This window comes from Nelusetta ayraudi, unplaced genomic scaffold (assembly GCF_046127955.1).
Source record: "Nelusetta ayraudi isolate G7.1 ecotype Tasmania unplaced genomic scaffold, CSIRO-AGI_Nayr_v1 ptg000120l, whole genome shotgun sequence".
Taxonomy (NCBI): Eukaryota; Metazoa; Chordata; class Actinopteri; order Tetraodontiformes; family Monacanthidae; genus Nelusetta; species Nelusetta ayraudi.
This window is the reverse complement of record NW_027466170.1, coordinates 3253979-3277847: the sequence shown is the minus strand read 5'-3', so window position 1 is coordinate 3277847 and position 23869 is coordinate 3253979. Positions and strand designations below refer to the sequence as shown.

The 23869-nt window shown below is 49.7% G+C and overlaps 1 protein-coding gene across 13 annotated transcripts in view; it reads right to left on the bottom strand.

The window, feature by feature from the left end:
• Nucleotides 1–17535, bottom strand: part of kirrel3b (kirre like nephrin family adhesion molecule 3b) — a 156806-nt gene extending 139271 nt beyond the window's left edge. For all 13 annotated transcript variants that reach the window (XM_076049768.1, XM_076049769.1, XM_076049776.1 and 10 more), the window contains exons 1-2: nt 17241–17535; nt 16899–16984 (exon numbers count right to left, since the gene is read on the bottom strand). In XM_076049768.1, the coding sequence (XP_075905883.1) occupies nt 16899–16944 (46 nt within the window). In that variant the 5' untranslated portion in view covers nt 16945–16984; nt 17241–17535. The remainder of the gene's footprint in view (nt 1–16898; nt 16985–17240) is intronic.
• Nucleotides 17536–23869: the final 6334 nt, after the last annotated feature.

Sequence of the window (23869 nt, the reverse complement as noted above, 5' to 3'; positions counted from 1 at the left end):
GTTGAGCTGGGAGCCTTTTTTTTTCTTTTTTAAATCATTTTATTTTTTTCCCATTTCCAGCCCAGGAGCTCCATCAGCGGTGCACCTGTTTTTTTCCTTTCTTTCCTTCCTTCTTTTTTTTTTTTTTTTTTTTTATTACCGGTGGCTTTGCGGGAAGTAACAGGGTCAGTTATATAAACATGTAAGTCAGTAGTTTAAAAGCCCCACGTGATCTTTTTCAACGGCAATAATCTGTCTCTGGATCCTCTTAGCCAGCCCAGTTGTTTCTGTGACATCACAGCCGGCAGTCAGGTGACTCCGCCCTGCTTTTTTTTGGTTTCTTTTTTCACCTCTTCCAAACACGCGGAAGGTTCCAACAGAGCATCAGAGCAGAACAGGGTTTTTTTCTTCTTCCTGTTTTGGGTTTGATTGGTCACACTAGGCTGCACCAGTGGAGTCCAAGTGGAGTAAAAAAAAAAAAAACCTAAGAAAATCTATAATAATTCATAATTCAACGGCAATTAGTTCCACCAGTTCGCCAGTTTGCTCGGGAGAGTTTGGACCGTAAACAACAAGCGGGACTTGTTAGATTTTTATTACGCTCTAATTACCACCATATATATACGTCCAACTGTTCTCATGCTCTCTGATTGGTCATGCAACACTCACGTATATACACTCACAACACACACACACACACACACACACACACACACACACACACCGAACCGCTGGTGTCTCCTCACTGTTGACTCCTTATTTACAGTGGGCTTGATTAGCTCCGCTCCCATCTCAGCCGCCGTCGCCATCCCCACCGCTCTCCATCCCCACCGCTCTCCTTCCCCCGACTCATTTGCACTCAAGGTTGTTTTTTTTTCATCCTTGACTCGCCTCAGGCTCTGTTAACGCCGCTGGTCTTCGCCTCAGACGGAGAGACAGTCGGACGACGAGGACGCAGAGTGGAGCCCTCGAGAGCCGGCGGGCCGCCCTGAACAAAGAGGAGGAGCCGGCCCGTGTGTGTGTGTGTGTGTGTGTGTGTGTGTGTGTGTGTGGCCGGCTGATGGGGACAAGTGTCTTCACTTGTCTGCCGCGACGCGTTGAGGGTCTGAATGCTGGTTCTACAGCGACGGCGCTGACTGACAGCTGAGGGGTCTCATTTCTTCAACAGAGCTCAAGGAGGTCAGAAAATGACAAAGAAAATATCACGATAAAAAACCTGCATCGCAAAAACTCCCCTTTTCAAGCTGAAATCGTCCTAATAGTCAAATTGATTCTCCTGCCACTTATCGCTGGTAAAAAGAAAAATGTATATATATATATATATATATATATATATATTTATGTATATATGAATGTGTCTCTGTCAGTTCAAAGGGAAGTTAATCAACTTCCTGTCTGTTTTTTCTTTCCGCACAAACTTACAGAATTTTCACCGGCGGCGTTGCCGACTCGCAGACGAGTGACTCTCACACACACTCAAGACATTTTTAAAACGTGGCCTTTCGCTGTGAGCTGAACTACCACAAATCCAATGCGGCTAGAATGACCTCGGAGAGACGGGAACATTTTCAGAGGGACAACCTGCACGCGTGTGCACGCGTCCTCACGTCGTGCGTCCTGGTTGGTGAAAACCCTCAGAGTGGGGGAGAGGAGAACCGGTTGGGATGGCATGTTTCCTTCTTTCTTTTTTTTTGAAATCTCCTTGAGTGAAGTGTCCCTTTAAGAGAGTGCTCCTTACACTCCGTCTTCTCACTTGCCCCTGAAGACAGTGCGCCGCTGCTGCCATCAGTCATCTATTTGCTCCACTGTCGCACAGGCATATGTCGCAGTCGTCCTGTCATGTCGCATTTGCTGAACTTTAAGACGCCCCTGACCTGCTTTATGTCGCCGCGGGGCGAAGGGGCTGCAGCGGTGGGTGGGTGGAGGAGTGAGGGAGGGGCGGGCGGGTGAGAGGGGGCGGGGTGTGGTGCTGGTGTGCAGCGCCAGTCTCATGGGAGGGGGGTGGGGTCGGGGGGTCAGGTATAAAGCAAGCGCACATGTGACACGCACTCATGTTCATACTGGCACGTTGCCTTTGCATTTATGAATCTGTTTGCTGTTTTTCGGCCCCTCCCACCTCCGCTGTCACACGGCGCTCTCCCAGCATGCTCCGGTTCAGTTTCCCCGACTCTCACTCCAGCCGCCGTGTGACTTAATCAGCCTGACAGACTGTGGGGCGCCTGGGGAAAGTCTCTCTCTCTCTCCCCTTCTCCCTCTCTCTCTCTCGCTCGCCCTCGCCACAGTCCCCACTTCTCCTCAAGTTTGCACTGCCTGTGACAAACTCGTCCTGGCATCCTCTGGCAGAGCGGTGCAGCTCTCTGTTGGACGGCCCCTTCACACACACACACACACACACACACAAACAAAAAAATAAATAAAAGAGAGATGCCTAAGTGCGGCGAGTCGGCACGCACACAGGTAGGAGGCGGAGTCACGGTAATACGGGGAGACGTGAGTTCACACAAGACGCGACTAGAAAATAAGAAACGAGGACGGCGCTGTCCTCCAGGCTCCCATAATGCACCTCACACCCTTCTCCCTGAGATACCACCCCCCTCCACCCCGCCCGCCCCACGACCCCCCCGGCCCTTTACACCACTTAAACCTGCTTACTCAAACACCCCAGCCCTCCGCCTCCCCGTCCCCAGCTGCATAAAGCGGGAGCACTTCAGCTCATTGGTGTATTGTTGCAGAGCGACATTCTCAATTAGTGTTGGCCGGAGCCGCGCGGCGCCGGGCCTCCGCCGCTGCTGCTGCTGCTGCTTCTTCTCTGGCCGCCCTCACCCCCTCACCCTGGCTGGGCTACAAACTTCAGCCTCAGAAATTCCTGAGCAGCTCAAACGCCTTATTTGCTGTCAGCAACCGCTCACAACCCACGACCACTTAAAGCTGGAAAGTGATTTTTTTTTTCTTCAGTTTTTCATTTTTTCCTGTCCAAGAGGAACAGCACAAATGGACGACCTTTTTCCAAAAAAAGGTCAGATGGTGTTCACAAAAGCTGCGAGAGTTTTAACAAACGTTGGCGATACAATGCAATGAATTCAGCTTTCTGAGAGTTTTTATTTATTTTTTTTTTCTTGGAAAAAAAAGCCTGGTCCTCGAGGTCCTCATGTCAGTAAATAATTTAAAAAAAAGCCATCTTAGAAAAGCTTTTAAGTGCAGTGGATAAAAAAGGTTCATTGTGGCACCCAAAGCTATCGATCGCTGTCCGGAGTGCTGAAATTAGATTTAGCAGCAACCTGGAGCGTCTCTGAAAACCCTCTGGGTTTATCTGACGTTTGCGTCTACAGAAGAGACCAGAGAGAGTGTTCAGAGGAGGGAGGCCACAACTGGGAAGCTGGTTGGATGGACAAGTTGTATACCTTTATATTTGATACGATTGTGTCAAAGCGTTGAGGGTCGGGAGAACAGATTCTGGAGCCCTTTCGTTGTTCTTTTGCTTTGAAAACATCACCAGCTGCTCTAAAAACTGCAGCAGCTGCAGCCGTTGTGCTAATTTGCTGGACGACGGCGAGTTGAACGATTCCGACCTGCCGCATTCAGTCGCTTGCGCTTTAAAAGTCCACCTTCACGTGGGGTCGTTCCACATTTCTGGCTCTCTTCATCCCATCCTGAGGCCTTCGGCTACATTCAGATCAAAGTCCCAAATTAGCAGCGACCCAGTCGGACCCCGTTCTGACCTGCCTTTTCTTCCTGAGGAACCCTGGACAGACAGTTTTCCCGCTGATTGCACCTGAAGAAATGATTCCCCTGACATCGCTTCACCTCCACCTCCACCTCCCTCCTTCCCATCTCCTCTCCTCCTGCCTGGCCAAGGCATTTTAATGACGCTCCCTCCCTCTGCAAAGGTCCTGCAGAGCAGAACAATCTGAAGATTCTCCCGTTTCCTTCCTCTGCCGGGCAACACAATGCACAGGGAGAGGATTTCACGCAGGCAGACGGGAGGACATGTGTCGGGCCTGCTGGGGGGGGATTCTCTCATTATTCTCCAGTTTCTGCGACGAGGCCGAAACGTTTCCACCGTCTCAGCGATTGGCAATTTGCCCCGTTTTAACGGCGGCCCACCGTCCTTTCAATTTAGCGCCAATTTTGCGCTAATTCAATTCTCCTCCGCTTTTGTTTTTCCCGGCTGATAATTCTCACTTTGTTTCCATTAGGCCTTTGTTTTGCGCCACGCGATCTGTTGTTGTCGTCATTTATCAGGGCTGTCAGCTGACAAATGATGCGGCCGTGCCGACACAGACCGGCCCAAATTGTGTGTGCGGCGTCCAATCCCGACAGCCTGTCCTCCCCGCGTGGAAGGCTGCCCTAGTTTGTTTTTTTCTTGAAAGGGGAGAAGAATATTACCATTAAGGTGGAGACAGGGACCCCCTGGTGGTGATGGAGCTCAGGGACCAGATGTCCTGTCACCTGGGAGGTGAAATCTGGTTCATGCCTGGGTGAGGGGGGTGGGGGGTGGAGGTAATCTCAGTCTTCAATTCAAGAAGGATAAAAGACTTGAGAGGTGTAAGCCTTTTTTGCTTCCCCTCTTTCGAAACCAACTTAATGTGCTAAAAAAATATATATATATACATATATATATATATATATATATTTAATTCAATCCTCCTGCTCATTCTCTTCGCTTTTTAATTCCTCCCTTATTTTCTGTTCGCCACAAAAAAAAGAAAAAATTGCTCCGGCCGATCTGATCTCATTCCCTCGACGCTGAATACGGCAGATTACCCACAGGCTGCAGTTCCAGGTACAATGGCAAAAGCCCGGGAGACACAGCGCTTTTAGGAATTACATAACGTCACACATGTGATTAACAGAGCTAAATTCTCTCTCAGAGTCGTTCAGAATCACCACCAACCGTCATTTCCGTCTGACTGATTTGCACATTATCTCTCTCAAGCAAAACGTGAAACTTTTTAAAGTTTTTTTTCTTGAAGACAGAAGCCAGAGACGGCAGCACCCAGTTGTCCCCCGCAATTCTGGTCGCGTCGACAGATTATCAGTCCGCCACCTGCTTTTAGCAGCAGGTGAAACGACTCGACTTTTCCCACTGCAAATCAAATGAACAGCGTCTCTGTTCTCCAGCCACATCAGATCAGCCATGTTCCAGAATTCTCCCCTCAGCGGAGGCCTTTAGACGAGCCGCCATCACAAAGAGAGACCTCACAATCTTCTCCTCATTTCGCAGCCCTGGATGCTCCCTGTTTTGTTCTTTTTTTCCCCGTCCTGTTCTCCTTTTGTAGGAGGCGGCTGCTGGTCTTTCAAGATGAAAGACGCTTGTTTGGCAGCCTTCAAAGAGTCGCACAACTCTGAAAGTCACTTGTGTTAGCAGCGCTGCTCGCTCTCCACATTTTTACATCCAATATTGAGGTGATGATCAAAAGGAATCGGAGCCGGGGGGAGAAGCTAAAAGACTGTCTGCTTTGGACTTAATAACAATAGCAATCCTCCCAGACCTGCTCCGGCTGCTTTTAGGGACCGTCCTTCAGTTCATTCCAAAAAGACCGGACCAGCGTCGGGCGCCGCCTCTGGAAAAATCACACAGAGGGATTTTCTTTTTTTTTTTTTCTCACGGTGCAACGCTTGAGTCCGCCTCCGCAATCTTCAAAGTCTGATCAGCATTTAGTAGACAGATGAACCGCAGCCTCGCTGTAACAACACCATCTAACGAGTTCTGGACCTCACAGACGCAAAAATATCAAAGCATTGAAAACAAAAATGCCATCAGTGCGCAGCTGAGCCATCTGGAGGAGGTCGGCGAGATGATTCAACACAATCGCTTGCCTGGTGTTTGGGGAGACGCTGAAAGCTTGTAGGTGGCCGCTCACCACCACCACCACCACCACCATCAACATCATCATCACAAAACACTGGAACTGTGACGCTTCCCACATTCAAATTCAGCAGTGGCCATAAGCGGCAGCAGCAGCAGCAGCTTGTAAAAGCACCAATAAGAAGAGTAAATAATAATGTAAATCTCCTGCGTTCCCACGCGGCACCGCTTGAAGAAAGAAACATTGACGAGTGCCGTGTGAGCTAAATCTGTTTAGAGTCCGATAGGCGGACGATTTCAAGTAATAAAATTAGCATACAAGGAAAGCAAGCAATAATCACATTTGGCGCTTGTTTGCAGCACAGCCTAAGTGTCTCCTTCTTCTCCTTCTTCTTCTTCCCCGACAACAAACACGGTGGAATTAAGGATTAAAGCTGCCAGACGCAGATACGTTTTCACTTGTGACGAGGCTGCCCTTCCTTCGGAGAACCCCGCCCCCACCACCCCCACCACCACCACCCCACCCCACCCCTCCCCTCTCTTGTTGTTTATTTCCTCTTCCTTCTTTCTTCCCTCCAAGCCCAGCTGCTATTTGTTTACCTGGGGAGGTATCCTGTCGTCATTACCTTCATTTATCTTTTTGCTCCTCGATAGCGGGAAGGAAAATCCTCCAGTCGACGCAGAAATTTCGCCCTCCCACAAGCCCCCTAACATTTTACATCCCATAGAGGTTTGTTTATTTAGTTGTTGTTCTTCTTTTTTGATCCATCTGCATTTCCACCGTTATTCTCCGTCTCTGTGCAGCCGTAACGAGACCTTACATTAAAACATAGCGGCCAGACAGTTAAAAATATGGATTTCACCTCCGGTTCCCCGGCAGGAGGTGGAGAAGCCTCAAACTGCGGCGCTAACACTCGCACTACCTTCCATTTCCTCGTCCAAAATGGGTTCCCGAATTGGCGGCGAACCGGGGTGACGCCGAGTCTTTGCGGTCGCACTCGTCACGCGGCGGGGTGACGGCCACGGCGAGCAACCAGCCCACTTCAAAGTGGGAAAAGCGGGGACGGGAGGGGGCGGGGTTTAAGCACGAAGGGGCGACTGGACCAGCCGGAGCACAACCGGGGCCACCGTCCACTCATCCGTCATTACGTGTTCCTTTCCCTGGTAACATTATCGCTGCAGATAAGGCCTCAGTAAACTGCACATGGCTTTTAGGACTCTCTCTCTCTCTCTCTCAACATCTACCTCTCTCTTTCTCTCTCTCTCTCTCAACATCTACCTCTCTCTTTCTCTCTCTCTCTCATCATCTACCTCTCTCTCTCTCTCTCAACATCTACCTCTCTCTTTCTCTCTCTCTCTCTCAACATCTACCTCTCTCTTTCTCTCTCTCTCTCATCATCTACCTCTCTCTCTCATCATCTACCTCTCTCTCTCTCTCTCTCTCAACATCTACCTCTCTCTTTCTCTCTCTCTCTCTCAACATCTACCTCTCTCTTTCTCTCTCTCTCATCATCTACCTCTCTCTCTCATCATCTACCTCTCTCTCTCTCTCAACATCTACCTCTCTCTTTCTCTCTCTCTCTCTCTCAACATCTACCTCTCTCTTTCTCTCTCTCTCTCATCATCTACCTCTCTCTCTCATCATCTACCTCTCTCTCTCTCTCTCAACATCTACCTCTCTCTTTCTCTCTCTCTCTCTCAACATCTACCTCTCTCTTTCTCTCTCTCTCATCATCTACCTCTCTCTCTCATCATCTACCTCTCTCTCTCTCTCTCTCTCAACATCTACCTCTCTCTTTCTCTCTCTCTCATCATCTACCTCTCTCTCTCATCATCTACCTCTCTCTCTCTCTCTCAACATCTACCTCTCTCTTTCTCTCTCTCTCAACATCTACCTCTCTCTTTCTCTCTCTCTCTCAACATCTACCTCTCTCTTTCTCTCTCTCTCTCTCTCTCTCAACATCTACCTCTCTCTCTCTCTCATCTACCTCTCTCTTTCTCTCTCTCTCTCTCTCTCTCAACATCTACCTCTCTCTCTCTCTCAACATCTACCTCTCTCTTTCTCTCTCTCTCTCTCTCTCTCAACATCTACCTCTCTCTCTCTCTCATCTACCTCTCTCTTTCTCTCTCTCTCTCAACATCTACCTCTCTCTTTCTCTCTCTCTCCCTCTCTCTCCAGCCACTCTAATCCAATCTCCGCTGGCGGAGTCTCTTTATCATCGTGCTCCGCCGGCATTTCCCAAGTGTCCCCGGTGCTCTTTTTTTCTTTTTTTGGCTCACCGGGGGAAGTAATGGATGTCCTCGGAAGGCCCTCGGTTCTGTCCCCCTACCCCCGCCCCCACCACCGCCCGCAGACCCCCACTCACCCCCGAGGCCTTTCCGATTCCCTCCTCAACTGTTTGTCTTCGGCATCGAGACCGAACGGGTTCAGCGTCGAGGTGTCGCCGTTTGATTAAAGCAGGTTTAAAAGGTCGACGACAGGAGGAGGGAGAGAGGGGGGGTGTTAGCGGCACCTGGTGGGTTGGTTGCTGGGCGAAGAGGATAAGCGATCCGTTTAGCGTTTCAGCCGGGTAAGGAGGAGCAAAGGTAGGCGGACGGTGGGGAGGTAAAAAAAAAAAAAAGGTTTTCTGTTTTTTTCCTTTGTGATTTGTCGCGATTTGCCCCGATGTGCATTAGCATCTTTTATAACCCCCCCCTTCCCCCAGCATCCAAAACCAACACGCAAAGATTCAACTGCACGTGGTAAAATAATAATTAGATAATAAGAATATTTTATAAATAAATAATATAAATAAATAAATGTGACAAAAGCTCTTCAACGGCACAATTAGTCACTTACATTCTGGAGTGACCACACAGAAAATGATCATAATAATACAAACAAACTATGAATTGTGCTTTAATAGCCGTTGTTTATTCCATCATGAGTTTTGACATCCACTTAAGGATCCCGGCTGATGGAGAGAGAGAGGACTTAATGAACAGCCGGAACCCCGAGAGGCACAATGAGCCCCTGAGAAGCCAAATATATTTATTTATTTTTGGGTTTTTTTGTGGTTGTTTTTTCTTTTTTTGCTTGCCTTTAGCGAGTGCTGTTTGTGAAACCACATTATTATAGCTTAAAAATAGGCCACTTATTATGGCGAGTGGAGAGAAAGAGAGAGAGAATCCCAGCTGCCCCGCAATAAACCCCCCGCTTCACCCTCACCCCTTACACACACACACACACACACACACACACACACACACACACACACACACACACACACACACACACACACACACACCCCGCCTTTTATTAGGACATAGTAATGTTTGCAGATTAGAAACTTTATTTATAGCGTGTGGCCCAGTGGTCACACGCTCTGAGGGGTTTGCAGATCGCTATTGGTAATGCAAGTTGGGGCACTGCGAGTGTGTTTGTGTGTGAGCGTATCTGTGCCAGATAACGCTTCGCCACACAAACAACCCTAATGACAGAGAGCCACAGGCCCGGGCCGACGGAGACCAGCGAGAGAGGGATTTTCTCTCATCATGCAAAAAGCGAGCGTCCCATGTCACAGACTCTCTAAGACTGGTGTCAAATGCTCCTGGGTTCCTATTTTTCTTCTTTCTTCTTTGAAACAAGTGCACAAAGGGGGGGGCGAGGATGGCAAACTGCCAACCAGCTCTAGCGGTGCTGAAAGAGGTTTTGGGAAGGGATGGGGCTTAGAGGGGGGGGGGGGGGGGGGTTGACAAGCAGGGCCGAGTGTTTCTGGCTCTGATGCTAAACAGGGCGTGAATGGAATCTTTTCTTCTCAATTGCTGAATTGTCTTAGTGGGACAGGCAGGTGGCTCAAGGTCTCGTTTGGCATCTGGTGAAATGAATTTGTAAAAAAAAAAAAGTGCACATGACAGAGTATGGGAGAGTTGGGGGAGGGTAGAAAACCATCCCCCCTCCCCCCCACTTACCCCCTAGGACTGATGTAAAAAATAAATAAATAAAAGTTTCCACTGTTTGGACGGAGACCAAGTTCTGTGCTGCCACATTGTGTCTGATGTCGCTTTGGCCGGATGAAACATCTCACGGTACCAGCGCCAGATCAAACAGCCTCTCGCCTCCCGCCGCCCAGAGAACTGTTTGGAACGACTTGGACGTGCACGCCGAGGGTCCCTGAGAGCGGGCGGCGCTATTATCCCACCGTCCAAACACAAACACGACTGCTTTGAAGCCGCCGTAAACGTTCTCAGCGGATGATTGTCGACGTCGCCCCCCCCCCTGAGGAGAACAGACAGAAAAAAAGACACGGTACAGACGGACAGAACAACGTCCACATTCACATCCACAGGTGAGAAGCGCCGCCGCCAGCCTCCCCCGTCTCCCCCGATTCCGCTTGTACAAGTTAAAAGGCTGATTTGCATTTATATTGCCATTCAAGGCTCGCAGCTCTAATCGCCGAGGAGCCCAAACGTGCAGACAGACGCGGCCCGCTCGCAGCTCGCGCACATACTGGAGGAGGCGCGACCGGCACGAGAGGCCGTTATTTCCCAGGAGCCCCTGGCGGCGGAGAACCTTCTTCCTCAAGTGCCGCGACTGCTGCATCTGGTGGCCAACAGCAGCCTCTCCAGCCGCAGCGTCGGGGGAAAGCTGCAGCCGCAGACCGTTTCCACAGGCGGCCGGGACAAACAGGCTGCAAGCTGCGAGGGCGTTTGGTGTCGTTAGCCGATTAGCATCTTGTGTGTGTTTGCCCGCTCAGTGTCCTATCGAGAAAATGCAAGTCTGCTGAATAGAAGCGCTGCGTTACTTCGCCTGGGTGACTTCGTTTGCAACTGTTTTGCACCGGCCGTTTATGCAAACACAAGGAAGGAATTTAAAGACAAAATAAGTTTTCAGGATTTGAAAAGCACTTTTGAGTTTTCCCGCAGCAGCCCACCATGACTGGTGTTTACAGGTGGCAACAACTCTCTTTACATGTGTCTACGTTGCATGTTTTGTAGCTCAACATGTCGCTCCATGGCAAATATAACCAGATAGGTCATTTGGAATAGACGAGATTTGAGCGAAAGCCCTAGGGCTTTGGCACTGATCCAGGAGCAAATGAAAGACGGAGATGAAGACGTTTGTGCAACGCGAACAGTGCAGTCTTTACTCATTATTAGCCAGATCATGTTTTTGTACCAGGTCATCTCCAATCATGATTGTCGCAATCTATCGGCTTTTTGTACCTGCAGCGGCGGCGAGTCTGTTTGAACGCAACACTGTGCACGGCCTTCCGGAAAGCTCTGTGACGGCAGCACAGCTCTGCATCGATGGATCATTTTCTTCAAAATAGAGGTGCAAAGGGCCTCTTTTGGTGCTTTTTTCTCGTGCATTTGTGTTTTCAAGCAGATCGAGTTCCCTGCTGCTGCCGGATTGAGGATGATCATTTCTGATACCTCTTACTCGTCCCTGCGGTGAGATTGACTTGAACAAAGTGAAAAAAAATGGCAAAAGGAAACGACAAACACAACACGAGATGCCGGGGCTGAACCAGAGACGAAATGAACATTTTCGGCTTCTTCTTGAAAGGAGAGGAAGGAAGCAGGCAGCCGACACGGGGAAAAAAAAGCTGCGAACTTTGTACTGCGCCGTCGTTTGAACCTGCCTTGTGTTCCAGCAGCAGCCGCACGTCCCCGTGGCAAGTTTAAAAATATATGTATCTATCAAGCGCCGACGGGATTAGCGGAGCAAAGACTGAGGCTGAGGTGAGAAGCGGGCGTGTTCAGCCCCCCCCCCCCCGTCTCGTTGTCACTCTGAGGAAAAAAAAATGCAAAAAATAAAATCCTCAACGTCGGAGAGGCGAGGATCTGAAAAAACATTGGCTGTTGTCTCCAGTGCATTAAACTGCAATTTAGAAGCCATTAATCCATCCCATAATCTGTCACCAAATAAAATCCTGGCTAGGGCTGGCGAGGACTTACACACGAATGGACACACACATGCACGCACACACGCACACACACGTCTGCCTGCACTTAATAGTACATCCTCGCTTTTAGCCCAGAATGTCTTCACTCATCAAAAAAGTCCCGTTTGGATGGAGGGGTCGAGGCCCGTGGTGGGTGGTGGTGGGGGTCGGGGGGTGCAGATGCTGACCCCGCCCTCGCAGGTGACCCGCTGATCACAACAGCATCTGGTTGAATTACTTAACACTGCCGCCCAACAGACATGTAATCCGGGATAATGCCCTTTTGCTGAGTGCTCCAATCTGGATAAATTCATCCCCAAGGAATGAGATCCAGCGGCAGCAGCGGTAGCAGCAGCAGCAGTGGCAGCAGCGGTGGTGTCAGAGAGGGTGGTGGGGGGTGCTGATTGGTTGGTGTAAAAAAAGAGAAAAAAAATACTGTTGGGGCTGAGAAAAGAGTCCCAGGGATGGATAATAAAGCCAAAGAGTAAACAGCTTGAATCTGTTGACTGACTGACTGACTGACTGACTGACTGGAAGCAGATCATTGCTGGTTTTCCAAGAACCCTCCAAACTAATCACGCTCCTCCTCTGGCGGCTGACCTGAATCCCGACGGAATCGGAATGAGGCTTTAATCCAAACTTCACGGGATGGACTGCGCTTACGTCCCATGTTTTTATAAGAAGTCTCCGTGCACTGGGAAAATATCTGTTGGCCATTTATTTCACAGAAACACACCAAATATATATATATATATATATATATATATATATATATATGTATATATATATATATATATATATATACATATATATCTCAAGAAACATTTTATGGTGTATTTTTTGCAGACTCCATTGTGGGAAAAACCACAGTCGAAATTGAAACTGAACCCAAATCGTATTTTTTTAAATTAAATTATCGATTTATTAATTTTACAATTCAACAAATTCATTTAGCCGCTTTTCTGACAACGTACAACACAAGAAAGAATTTAGACTGGAGGGGAACATTATTGGGGGACATCCCTCATGAATGGCGCCGCCATTGGCATCACGGCGGCCTCGTGTGCCGGGATTTACGAGATCCATCTGTCCGGCAGCCTCCTGGATTATTTTATTCATATGTTTACTTATTAAGCAGAACCATCCTGCAGGGCACTCACTCGGCTCAGCGGGATTACAGCGGGTTTAATCTGCGGCGGCGGCGCAGAAATGAGCAGGGGTCACAGCAGGCGGAGGTGAGCTAAGCTGGTTAGCCTTGATGAGACACGCGGCACAGAGACACGCACACGCACGCGGGGGTGGGAAGAGGAGGAGGAGGAGGAGGAGGGACGTTGAAAGTAAACAAAAACATGACAAAGTGGATGAAGCGATGACATCACCGAGGCCGCTGGAAACGTCACAACACAACCAGGATGTTGTTGTGAGTGATATCGAACGCAAAAATGAGAATGAGGCTGCAGCGGCTGCTGCTGCTGCTGCTGCTGCCGATAATGATGCTAAGCGAAAAGTGTAACATTTTATTTCAAAATGAAAACGACGAAATCCAATAAAACCGGGTGTTAGATAAATGATTCAGAACCCGTTTTACACTTTTAAGTGCTGCTGCTGCTTTTGTGAGAAGAAAAAAAAAAAAGGCAGGAAACTTGAGGCGGTAATCTTGCACCTGCACGACAACAACAGCAACAACACAACTCAGCCACCTCTGAGCGATCACGTTCACAATCTGCCGGTCCTGATGGCGACAACATGTGCGTCTCTGAGTTGCCGCCGTTTCCTCGCCGCCGGCGTTGCTTTTCCGGATAACCATTTTCTCCTTTGAGCGACGCAGCCGTGCAGGCCGGACGCGCCTCTTCTTCGTTTTCGAAAACGACATTTAATTACAGCGCGGGTTGAGAAATATGTATCAAAGGCTGCCATCCATGAAAAGCGGATTTGGAGTCGTCAGGCAGCAGTTAATAGACAGCAGTAAATGAAATCGGGGCTGCTGGGGGGGACTAAGACGCGCTTTCCAGGACTGAGGAGCAGCTTAGTCTGGTCGGGCGCCCAAATCAGGGCTTCTGACATGAGACATATTGAGGAGGGACGGGGGGGAGATAATGAAGAAGATTAGGAAGCAGGGAGGGAGGGGATTTTCTTTTTTTTTTCTTTTTAAGAAGATTTAGATTCTTCTGCTGCTCAGCGCTGCTCCTAGTGGACAGAAGCTTGATTTACATAGAATTACACAAAAACAACAAGAAATAAAAGTGATTGATTGAAAAGTGATCTTTTTTTTTTTGGGGGGGGGGGGGTTCAGCTCAATCTTAAACTCCCCTCCAGTCGCCCTCAGCGGGACGTGGCACTCTGGCATATTTCATCCTGTCCGCTGACTTGATGAAGCTCGCTGGGCTTCCGATCGCAAGCGAGGAGCGAAATCAAGAGCGGAGAGAAGAATGTACAAAGAAACTGGAAGGGGTTGGACGGAGGAGGAGGAGGAGGGGTGGCTGGGAGATGGACGAGGTCCTGGACCAGTCTGGCCCGAGGTGAATGTAACCCCCCCTCACTCCCACCCCTCACCCCCCCCTCAGATCCTCCTGGCCACCGCCGTGTCATCTGTCAGCGGGAGGAGAGGTGGCAGCCAGGGAGACGACGAGAGGCCTGGAAGCACCGGGCAGAAAAAGTCCTCCTCCCCCTCCCCCTCTTCCTCCTGGACCATTTATTTCTTTAAGTCAAGAGCAGCACATATTCCCATTTTTCTTCCCCTGCCTATATCTGGCCACAGCCCCCCCAATCCCATTCCCTCCACTATTCCCGGTTCATAAAAGCAGGGATTGTTTTGCAGCAGCTCTCTGCCGACGCTTCCCGCCGCCTGCTGCTAACGGAGCCATCATTTGCGCGACAACAGGGACAGGGGGGCCACTACCATCCGCCCATAGCCCCCCTGGCCCCCCCACCACCACCACCACCACCACCCTCCTCAAGCGGCTCTTGTCTCCTCAGAGGCAGGCAGGCAGGCACACAGACGCCGGCGGCGGCGGCGGTGGAGGTGCAGCAGGTCGTTATCCGCTGTTTATCCGGCGAGCAAGAAAGAAAAAAAAAAAAAAAAACGAAAAAGCAAACAGCGTTCCACATTATGGTAATAAGCGCAGAGGGGGCGAGGATGGTGGCCGGTGGTAGGTGGTGGTGGTGGTGGTGGTGGTGGGGCGGGGGTGCAGGAATGCGCACCTCATTTCAGGTGTGGCGGTCGCCTCATTTCAGGCCGGTAATACCTGCCAGACCGCAGCGGCGGCGGCGCGAATTGAATATGTGATGTCACACTGAAGCGAACAGACGCACAACAAATTACAGCTGATCGTTAACACCCCCGTAACACCCCCCCCAACCCCCTTACATACACACACACACACACACACACTTCCCCTCCATCCTTCCTCCTCCCAGCTCGCAGATGTAGCGACTAATATCATATCATTCATGCAGCAGCCATCCCCGGGACGGCGGCGGCTGATAGGCTAAAGCCAGCAGATGCTTAAGAGAGCTGATGGGGGAGAGATAGAGAGAGAGAGAGAGAGAGAGAGAGAGGGAGGGCGGGCGAGCGATGACTGATCATGTGTTTCTTCATCACAGCTCAAGCGCAAATGATGCACAAAGATGTGACAGCGATTTTTTTTTTCCCTCCTTCACCAGAGGAGCTGCAGCAGCAGCAGCAGCAGCAGCAGCAACATCGACTTTTGGTGGCTTTGACTCATCGCGCTCTCTGGGGGTCAATGTGCACAGCGCAGGTCATACAGATTCATACCCAGCTAACACAAACAAACCAACAAAATGAAAAGAGGGAGCTGCTGGGGACGAAGGCTGAGGGCTGAGGGCTGAGGGCTGAGGGCAGCTTCAGCTCCGTCACTTCACTTCAACAGCAGCCTGCACAAACTCCTGTAATCACAGCAAACACTTGCATTTGACGAGTGCCTGATTTTTTTGTTTCTTTTTCTGTTTTTCTCTTCTTGTCTTCTCGCCAAAATAAAAGAGCAACTTCAACTTCAACAACAACAACAAGAGCGCGGAGAACATCTGGATCCCCGCTCGGCAGAAAATCATCTTGTTTACCAAGTTTCATTTGTTTGCTGCAGCGAGTCGCCGGATTCGATCCTTCAAAAAATTCCAGCAGACGTGTGAACAAACCGAGGACTGTGCGTGTGCGTGTGCGTGTGTGTGTTTGGGGGGGGTGAATGAATGTTATGAATGTTGCCTTTTTCTCCACTTATTTTTTCACACTCAAGAACAAAAAAAGAACGAAACCAAAGCAGTTGGTCTCACACATCCTCACAGACTGGCACTCGTTCCGTCACTTCCCTCCGACGGCAGAGTTCATCACCACGGGGTCAAACTTCAAAGAGGCGGAGGCGCCCGCGCACGTTGACCCCCCACTGACCCCGCCGCCGTGCCGCTTACCGCTGACAAACCTTGCCGACCTGCTCCAGTCTCTCACTCTATCACATCACCGAAGTGAAACACTTGATGGTTTTTCTCTCCACTTTTCTTCCTCCTGCTGCTGCTGCTGCTGCTGCCGCCTTTTGTCTTCCTAAGACAACCACCTGGTGGCAAGCTGGAGGAACGGCTCATCCAGCCAGCCAGCCAGCCAGCCAGGATCCCGTCCACAGACTCACACAGTCTGGGAATAAATAACAACAACAAGCAGCCGTACATTCCGTCACTTCTCCTCCTCCTTGCTGCCTCCAGAGTCCAGACCCCCCGTCGTCGCTGCTGCGCTCAATGAGGAAGGAGGCTGTCAGTCCGAAACAATGTGACTCTGGGGTTGAACGCTTGGCTGGCCGGGGGTCAGGGGGGCGGGGCCGAGAGGGTCCGAGGGGGTGGGGGTGGGTGGGGGCTAGTTTCTCGCATGTGTGACAGGAATATCAAGGCGCCAAGGAAGCGCTTTAACAAGACGGAGGCGGCGGAGAGGAAGACCTCTCTCTCCTTCACCACCTCGCTGATGGAGCGTCTCTTTAAAAAAACAAACAAACTCATAAATACAAAGCCGTGCAGACTGGACCTCCACGCGTCCAGATTGTTCAGATATGAGAGCGCAGCGACAACAACCGCGACAACACTTGTGCGCCTCTGCCCCTCGCGGCAGACTCACACCGTGCGCAGCGGGAAAGTACACAACGCACAAACACACAGAGCAGAGGTAAATAAAGAGAACTTACGGTGGCCGGAGATGCAGAGCAGGAGCAGGAGGACCCCGGGGATCATGGCTGAGGTGAAGGAGGAGGTGGAGGAGGAGGTGGAGGACCTACAGGGAAACAGTGGGCGAGTGTGAAATTGAAGTTGGCAGGAAGAAACACACACACGCACGAGACGAGACAGAGCTGCTCTGTGCCGCCGCTGCTGCCGCTGCTGCCGCTGCTGTGAGGAGCAGGATGAGGAGGAAGTGGAGCGACGGGATGCAGGAGGAAGGATGCTGCTGCTCCTCCTCCTCCTCCTCCTCCTCCTCCTCCTCCTCCTCCTCCTTCTCCTCCGCTGGCCGAGTGCTCAGAGTCTCCGTTTACCGGCTGGATGGATGGATGAGAGGGACAGAGAGCAGTCTCCTCTTCTTCTTCTTTTTCTTCTCTTCCTCCCTCTGTCCTTCCTTCTCTCCCTCCTCTGACACCAGTGTCACTCTCTCTGGACGACTTGCTTCTCGCCTCTGATTGGTTCCTGTGGCTGAAGGTGAGGCGCTGGACTTTTTTTTCTCTTTTTCCTCCGCTCGTCTCTTTCCGCCGCCGCTGCCTCGCTCGCTCCACTCAGCTCAGTGCCGCTCGTCCGCTCGTGCGCTCAGTCTCCTCAGCTCGCCCACCATCCCCACCACTACACTCTCTCTCTCTCTCTCGCTCGCTCTAGCAGACAGAGTGAGGGAATAGAGCTCCGCGACTAGACTCCTCCCCTGCTCTCTCTCCCTCCCTCCCTCCCTTTCTCTCTCTCTCTCTCTCTCTCTCTCTCCGTCTGCCTCTCTTGCCCTGCCGACTGCCTTGGTGGCTGAGTGAGATGCTGGGAGAGCTGGGGGTCCGCTCTCTCTCTCTCTCTCCCTCTCTCTCTCTCTTGCTCGCTCTCTGGGAACCAGGGCTGCAATTAGAATAAGAAAAGAAAAATCGCCTCGACCTACAAGCAACATCCACAAAACAAAACCCATAAGTGTCACTCTGCCCCTCCTCCCTCACTCCCCTCTCACCCCCCCGCCCCCTCCCCTTTAAGACCCCCGACATTTTTCCCAGATTCCCCCGGACGGCCAAGAAATTTTGGGGGGCTGAAAGAATCATGCACATCAGTATTCAGGAGCCGCGCCGTTGTGTTCGCCCCTTTCCAGCTTGTTTATTTATTTATTTTTTTGGTTTGTTTTTTTTACTGGTATGTGAAACTGTTTCACGAGCACTCACTCACTCACTTGATCCAGGACCCCAACGCAGGAGGTCATAAAAAGGCTAAATGTGCCAACTTTCATAGTCTTTCTCCCGTTAAATATTTAAAAAGCTGCATTTTTTTCTCCCCTTCTGTTGTGTTCTGCTGCTGGTTGTGCGTCTGTGTGAACAGCAACTTGGCCATTAAAAGCCAAACCTTTGTGTTTACTTATTACTAAAGATGCACCTGATATTTTTTTAATCTGCTCTTCCCAATTAATTTTAGCATTAAATGTTGCTTTGTTTTTTGGAATTTTCATACATTTTCTTAGTTAAACTTGGATGTCTGAGCTGTGATAGCTTTAAATGAGGGTTGGATGGAAGGAAGGAAGGAATGAAGGGAGGAAAGGAGGAAGGAAGGAAGGGAAGGAGGAAGGAAAGTAAGGAGGAAGGAAGTGAGGCAGAAAGGAGGAAAGAAAGGAGGAAGCAAGGGAGGAAGGACAGAAAGGAGGAAGGAAAGTAGGAAGGAAGGAAGGAAAGAATGGGGGAAGGAAAGGAGGAAGCAAGGAAGGAAGGAAAGAAAGGAGGAAGGAAGCGCCCCCTCGGCAGCGGCAGACTTTTACTTTAACGGGGGAAAAGATGTGTCTGGAGAAAGTGCAGAGTGCCTCCACATGGTTTCCTTATCTGCGATCCGGCCGATGAAAAAGTGTTGACTTGTACTTTCTAGCGTTCCTGCATTTGTCGTCGTTGTTTATCAGATGGAGGCCGTTCGGCGAGTCTAAGACGTACAGTTAATGCCCATTATCCCGAGATCAGAGGTCTGATTATAACACGGCGGAGCTCCGCATGGGGCCCCACGTCATATCAATTTAATCCGTCCCCCTGACAGCCTAATCTAATCAAGAGGGCCGGAGGATGACAGGTGGTCTTTTCATCAGCGCAAACAAACAGCCACACACACACATACACACCCACCCACACACACACACACACACACACACACAAAACAAGGCTGCTGTGGCCCGACCACGGCACCACGGATTTGCATTCTGCCCAAGAACAAGACCAGCAGGGGCAATGGGAAGAAGAGAGAGAGGGGGGGGTGCAGCAATGGAGCTTTTGTGCTTGAAGGTTGAGCGGCGAGGGAGGAGGGGAAGGTAAACAGGAAAACAATTTGTCTGCTTCCAGCTCCCAGCGCTGCTCTGCTTCCCACTGCAAATCCACCGCCTGGATTACAAGATGCCGTCTCAAAATTCCAAAATGATCCGGGCCCGTCCCAGGACGATGATGATGGACATCATCCCATCAAAACGGTCCTGTGACAAGATTCATTAGGATCCAAACTAAATTTGAAGCTTTCAAAACAACAACATCTATAAATATATTTCTATATATGTTCATACTATATATATGTTTTGTTTTTTTTTATTCTGTTTTTCATCAGATTTCCTCATCTTGGTCTGATGCAACACGCTTGTCATTCATCTGTCAACGTGCTGATAGTGATTTTTCTATTTTTAAAGACTGGAATCAATCAGTTCCGACAATCCACGCAGGACAAAATCAGCCACACGCACACAAACACGCAACAAAAAAACAAAAACACGTCAGATTTTTTTTTTTTTGCATTAAGTCGTCAGGGAAAGACGAGAAAAGTCTCGTCCTGTGTTGAATCCTCAGCGCAGCGGCGGGAGGCGTCGTCGTCGACTTAACGCAGCGACTCTTCCCCGCCACAGTTTAACAACCTCTTTATACGACTTAGCGGCAGAATCTCCGACGGTGATCCGAGCGAGCGAGACTGAGTCGTCTACATCAGTGGCGGGCGGCGCCGCCCCCCCCCCCCCCCCCCCCCCCCGCCCTCACCCTCTTCCCCCCTTCCTCCTCTGAGTCCCCCACTACAAAAAGAGTGAGCGGCGTCGCTGCGGACGTGTCAGAGGTGCTTCTGGGCGTCTTCCTGCAACTTCTTCTCCTTTTTTACATTTCAATGACTGGCTTCAGCCTTTTTCTCTTACCCCATTACCCTTTTGCAGACACGCATCAAAAGATGGGAAAAAAAAGAGCGGATGGGGGGGTGGGGCGTCAGGAGACGCAGAAGACGACGTGGACAAGAACACAGCGGGCGCTTGGCCGCAGGTCAAAGGTCAGGGTTTTTTTTTTTTTTTTTTTAATTGGGAGTTCAGTGAGATTGAATCGGTTTGATTTACACAACACGGCCTGGATTTGAGTTTTGAACTAGTGAATCAAGGACTCGCACATGCGGGTCAAACAGAGACAGACGACTCACTTTGATCTCAGGTTCTCCTCTCTGAAGACGAGGCTCCGCTTCTCTGCAGTCTGCTGCCTGTCAGGGTGAAAGTCTCTCTGTGTCTGTGTCCTCCGGTCGCTCTGTCGTCCCTCCACCTCCAGACACACCTGCCGCCTCCCGGCAGTGCAGCTCACCTGCTTGCAATCACCTCATCAGTCCCTGCTGGAGTCTCTCTCTCCCACACACTCTCTCTCTGTCTCTCTGTCTCTCTAACTGCGTTTCCATGACAGTTTTTTGCAAAATAAAAACGATATTTGTCAAATTTCGACAAATTGGAATTGCCAATTGCAGGTGTTTCCATTGAATGGTGTGAAGCGCAGCAGTCTTTCTACGAGATTTTACGGGAAATACGTATGCTTTTGTTTGTTTACCTCATTACCTCAGATTTCTACTCAAAAAATGGTTACGAGTATTTTTCACATTCATGGGTCTCTATTAATAGACTTCCTCCCTGGTCAGAGCAGGTTGTTTCGCAGCCAAGAAGAAATTATTAAATATATCAGCTTTCCTCATAAGGGCTAATTAATTAATGAACACGCTGTGTTTTGCTGTTTCTTCCCACTACTCCACCTCCTCCTCCGACGACCACTTCCTGCTGTCCAGCGGACCAACTTCGAGTTGAGGGTCTCGGCCTTTGCAGAGGTGTTGACTGCTGCAGCTCCTGGAGGCGCTGGTGGTCCAGACCTCCAGTCCAAGCAAGTGGTTTAACCAAGATGGATCTGAACACAACTTGCAGGAAATGTCCTGTACTGTGCAGGAGCCTCCTGGCTGATCAGTTGGCTGCGAAACACCTGCTGCTTTGCTGTTTTCTTTTCTTTTTTTTGTTTTTTGCAACACGAACCGCCATCAGATCGATCATCAAACTCGCCGGAGTGCAGTATTCTTTACGCTCTGCAGTCCGCGTTTGATGGCTGCGTATAAAAAGTTTACCTGGAACGTGGCAGTTTGACTTTGCAACTTCCTGAAAGGTGGTTTATTAAGCAGCTGTTTTCCTCTGCACAAATCCCAGGATCCTCCTTTTTTTTTTGTACCGCTATGATTTTGATCGACCCAAAGCGCCTCCCAGGTGCTTCATAGTCAGAACCTTCACACAGACCTTACAGCTCCGTAGCTCGCACTCCAGCAGCATCTCCCTTTGCTGGTTCACGTCGAGCGAGTCTAATTCGGCTGCAGCTGCCGCGGACGTGTCTATTAAAATAATAATAAGTGCATGCCATGAGGATGTAACATGAGGATTAGGGATTGATTTTCCACTTGGTCTGACTTTTAAAGTGCAGTATTCGTGGCAGCCGGCAGCAGTACTTCTTTTTCTTTTCTTTTTTTTTTTTCCTCTTCCCCCTTCCTCGAGTGAGGAATGGCAATAAATCTTATTTATTCACTACTCTCTCAAGCTGGCGTGTCAAAGCTCAAGGAGCACATTTTTGCACCGCACAGCGAAACAAAGAAAAGAAAAAACAGCAGCTCCTGACTAATTCAATTAATTAGTTTGGGTTACAAAGTGACCTTTGGAACTCCAAGGCATGAAAATCCACAGCGCTGAGTCCAGCAGCGGGCAATGGCAAGGAAGATAAAGTGGAATTTTTTTTTTTCTGGATATTTGGTCGGGACTTTAACGATTGTATGTGTATTTTAAACAATGCAGTCTGTATGATACTGTATGATTATTGAAGCTCTGCAGGTTCCCTCTGTGATCCTTGATGTCTCAGATTCTCTCCTGCTTTTCATGAAGTGTCTCTCTCTCTCTCTCTCACACACTCTCTCTCACGCACACACACACGCACGCACGCACACACACACACACACACACACACACACAAAAGTGTTGCATTAAAATGATGGACGGCCACTTTGGTTTTTGACACAAATAGAAAGTGACACATCCGTTTATTTCTCCCAGGCCTGCACATCCTCTGCCGAGGCCCAGGAAGGTCTGCAACCTCGGGGCCGCCGGCAGACCTGTGCGTCTCGCCGCACCCGTGTGTGTTAAGTGTGTGCGTTGCCATCAATTTGTATTTTGAAATTAGCGAATCAGCCGCTTGTCTTTCAGCGAAGGACATCTACTCAATCTTGCGCCCGTCAGGCGATTCCCCTCAGAGACGCTCCGTCTGCGGCCTCTCTGCCGCCTCCGATTCTCATTCTAATCAAGGTTACAAAGTGGCAGAGAATCTAAATGAATGGAAGTAAAAGAAAGAAAAAAATGGGAGATGCTGGTGCAGACACGATGACGTCTTGTTTTCTCAAAAAAAAGTTAAAAATTCCCTCTGCTGTGTATTTACACTTGATGAAGAAACAGATGAAAATAAATGAGTGTCAGACAGATTTGGAATCAGAGGGAATGAAACCAAACTTTTTGTTTTTTTGGTGATTTTATTTCAGCCAAGTTATTAGCACCCAGGGGAATCGGTCTGCTTCGTCATTCGCATCGAGAGACGATTTGACTTGCAGAACGACGCGGCCCCGCGCAGCACGCCGAGTCTGGATGGACGCAATTATCCTTTCAAATCTACCAGACTGAAGCAACACAGCGAGAGGCCCTGACGAAGATTGAGGCTGGAGTCAGAGCACGAGTCATGAACTCTGAGGGAGGTTCTGCACCTGGATGACCTGCTGGGAGACTTTCAGCCCAAAACCAAGGAGGCATTTGACCGATTTTGGCTGGAAGAGTCTCGTAAACACAAGACTCAGAGAGGTCACATTTCAGGCAACAGGATGAGCTGCTATGGAGATGAAATAGAACTCCAGTTTGAATCCTTTTTAACACCAGCATGCTTCTTTTGTTCTGAGCAAATTGTGAATCTGGCGCAACTAAAGGTCCGGTTCCAGCCTGGAGCTCTGCTCCAACTCCTGGGCCTCGTCGTCTCGCTCTCCAGTCCCAGCGTTGCCGTGGCAGACTGGAGGATTTGAGACTTTTGCACCGTAGGCAAAGCAGCGGTGCAGATTTGTTTAGCGCGGCCGTTTCGGAGGGTAAGTGGTGAGCGCCGATCTGCACCTGAAGGAAAAAGAAAAAGCCCACAGAGGGTCAGAGCCCTTTGCATACGCTGAGTTGGACTCTGTGTTGTTGTACATCTGCCAGTTACACCGTCCACATCCAGGCTGTGTGTCTCAGCTCAGCCTCCTCCCCTTGCCGACACGCTGCTGGAAATAAAAGCGCTTTGTTGACCTGTGAGTTTGCCCTCAGGCTTCACCCGAACGGACGCTGCATATGTCAGAGGAAGCGAACAGACTACCTCGACGAAAGGAAGAAAAAAAAAATATCAGTCAGGAGAAAAAATAGAAGGAAAAAACCCGTTTCATCTTTCGTGGGCTGAGGTTGTTTTTGACAAAGGCCAAATCAGTCGAAGAGATCAAAAGGTAGACGTGAACCACTCAAAATCAACCAAACTGAAAAGCCTTTTTCATTCTCTCTTAATAATAACCCATATTTTGAAACCCCTAATGTGCTGTTTGAACACATGCGCGCTATTAAAATTGGAAGAAAAAAAAAGAGAGAGAGAGAGAG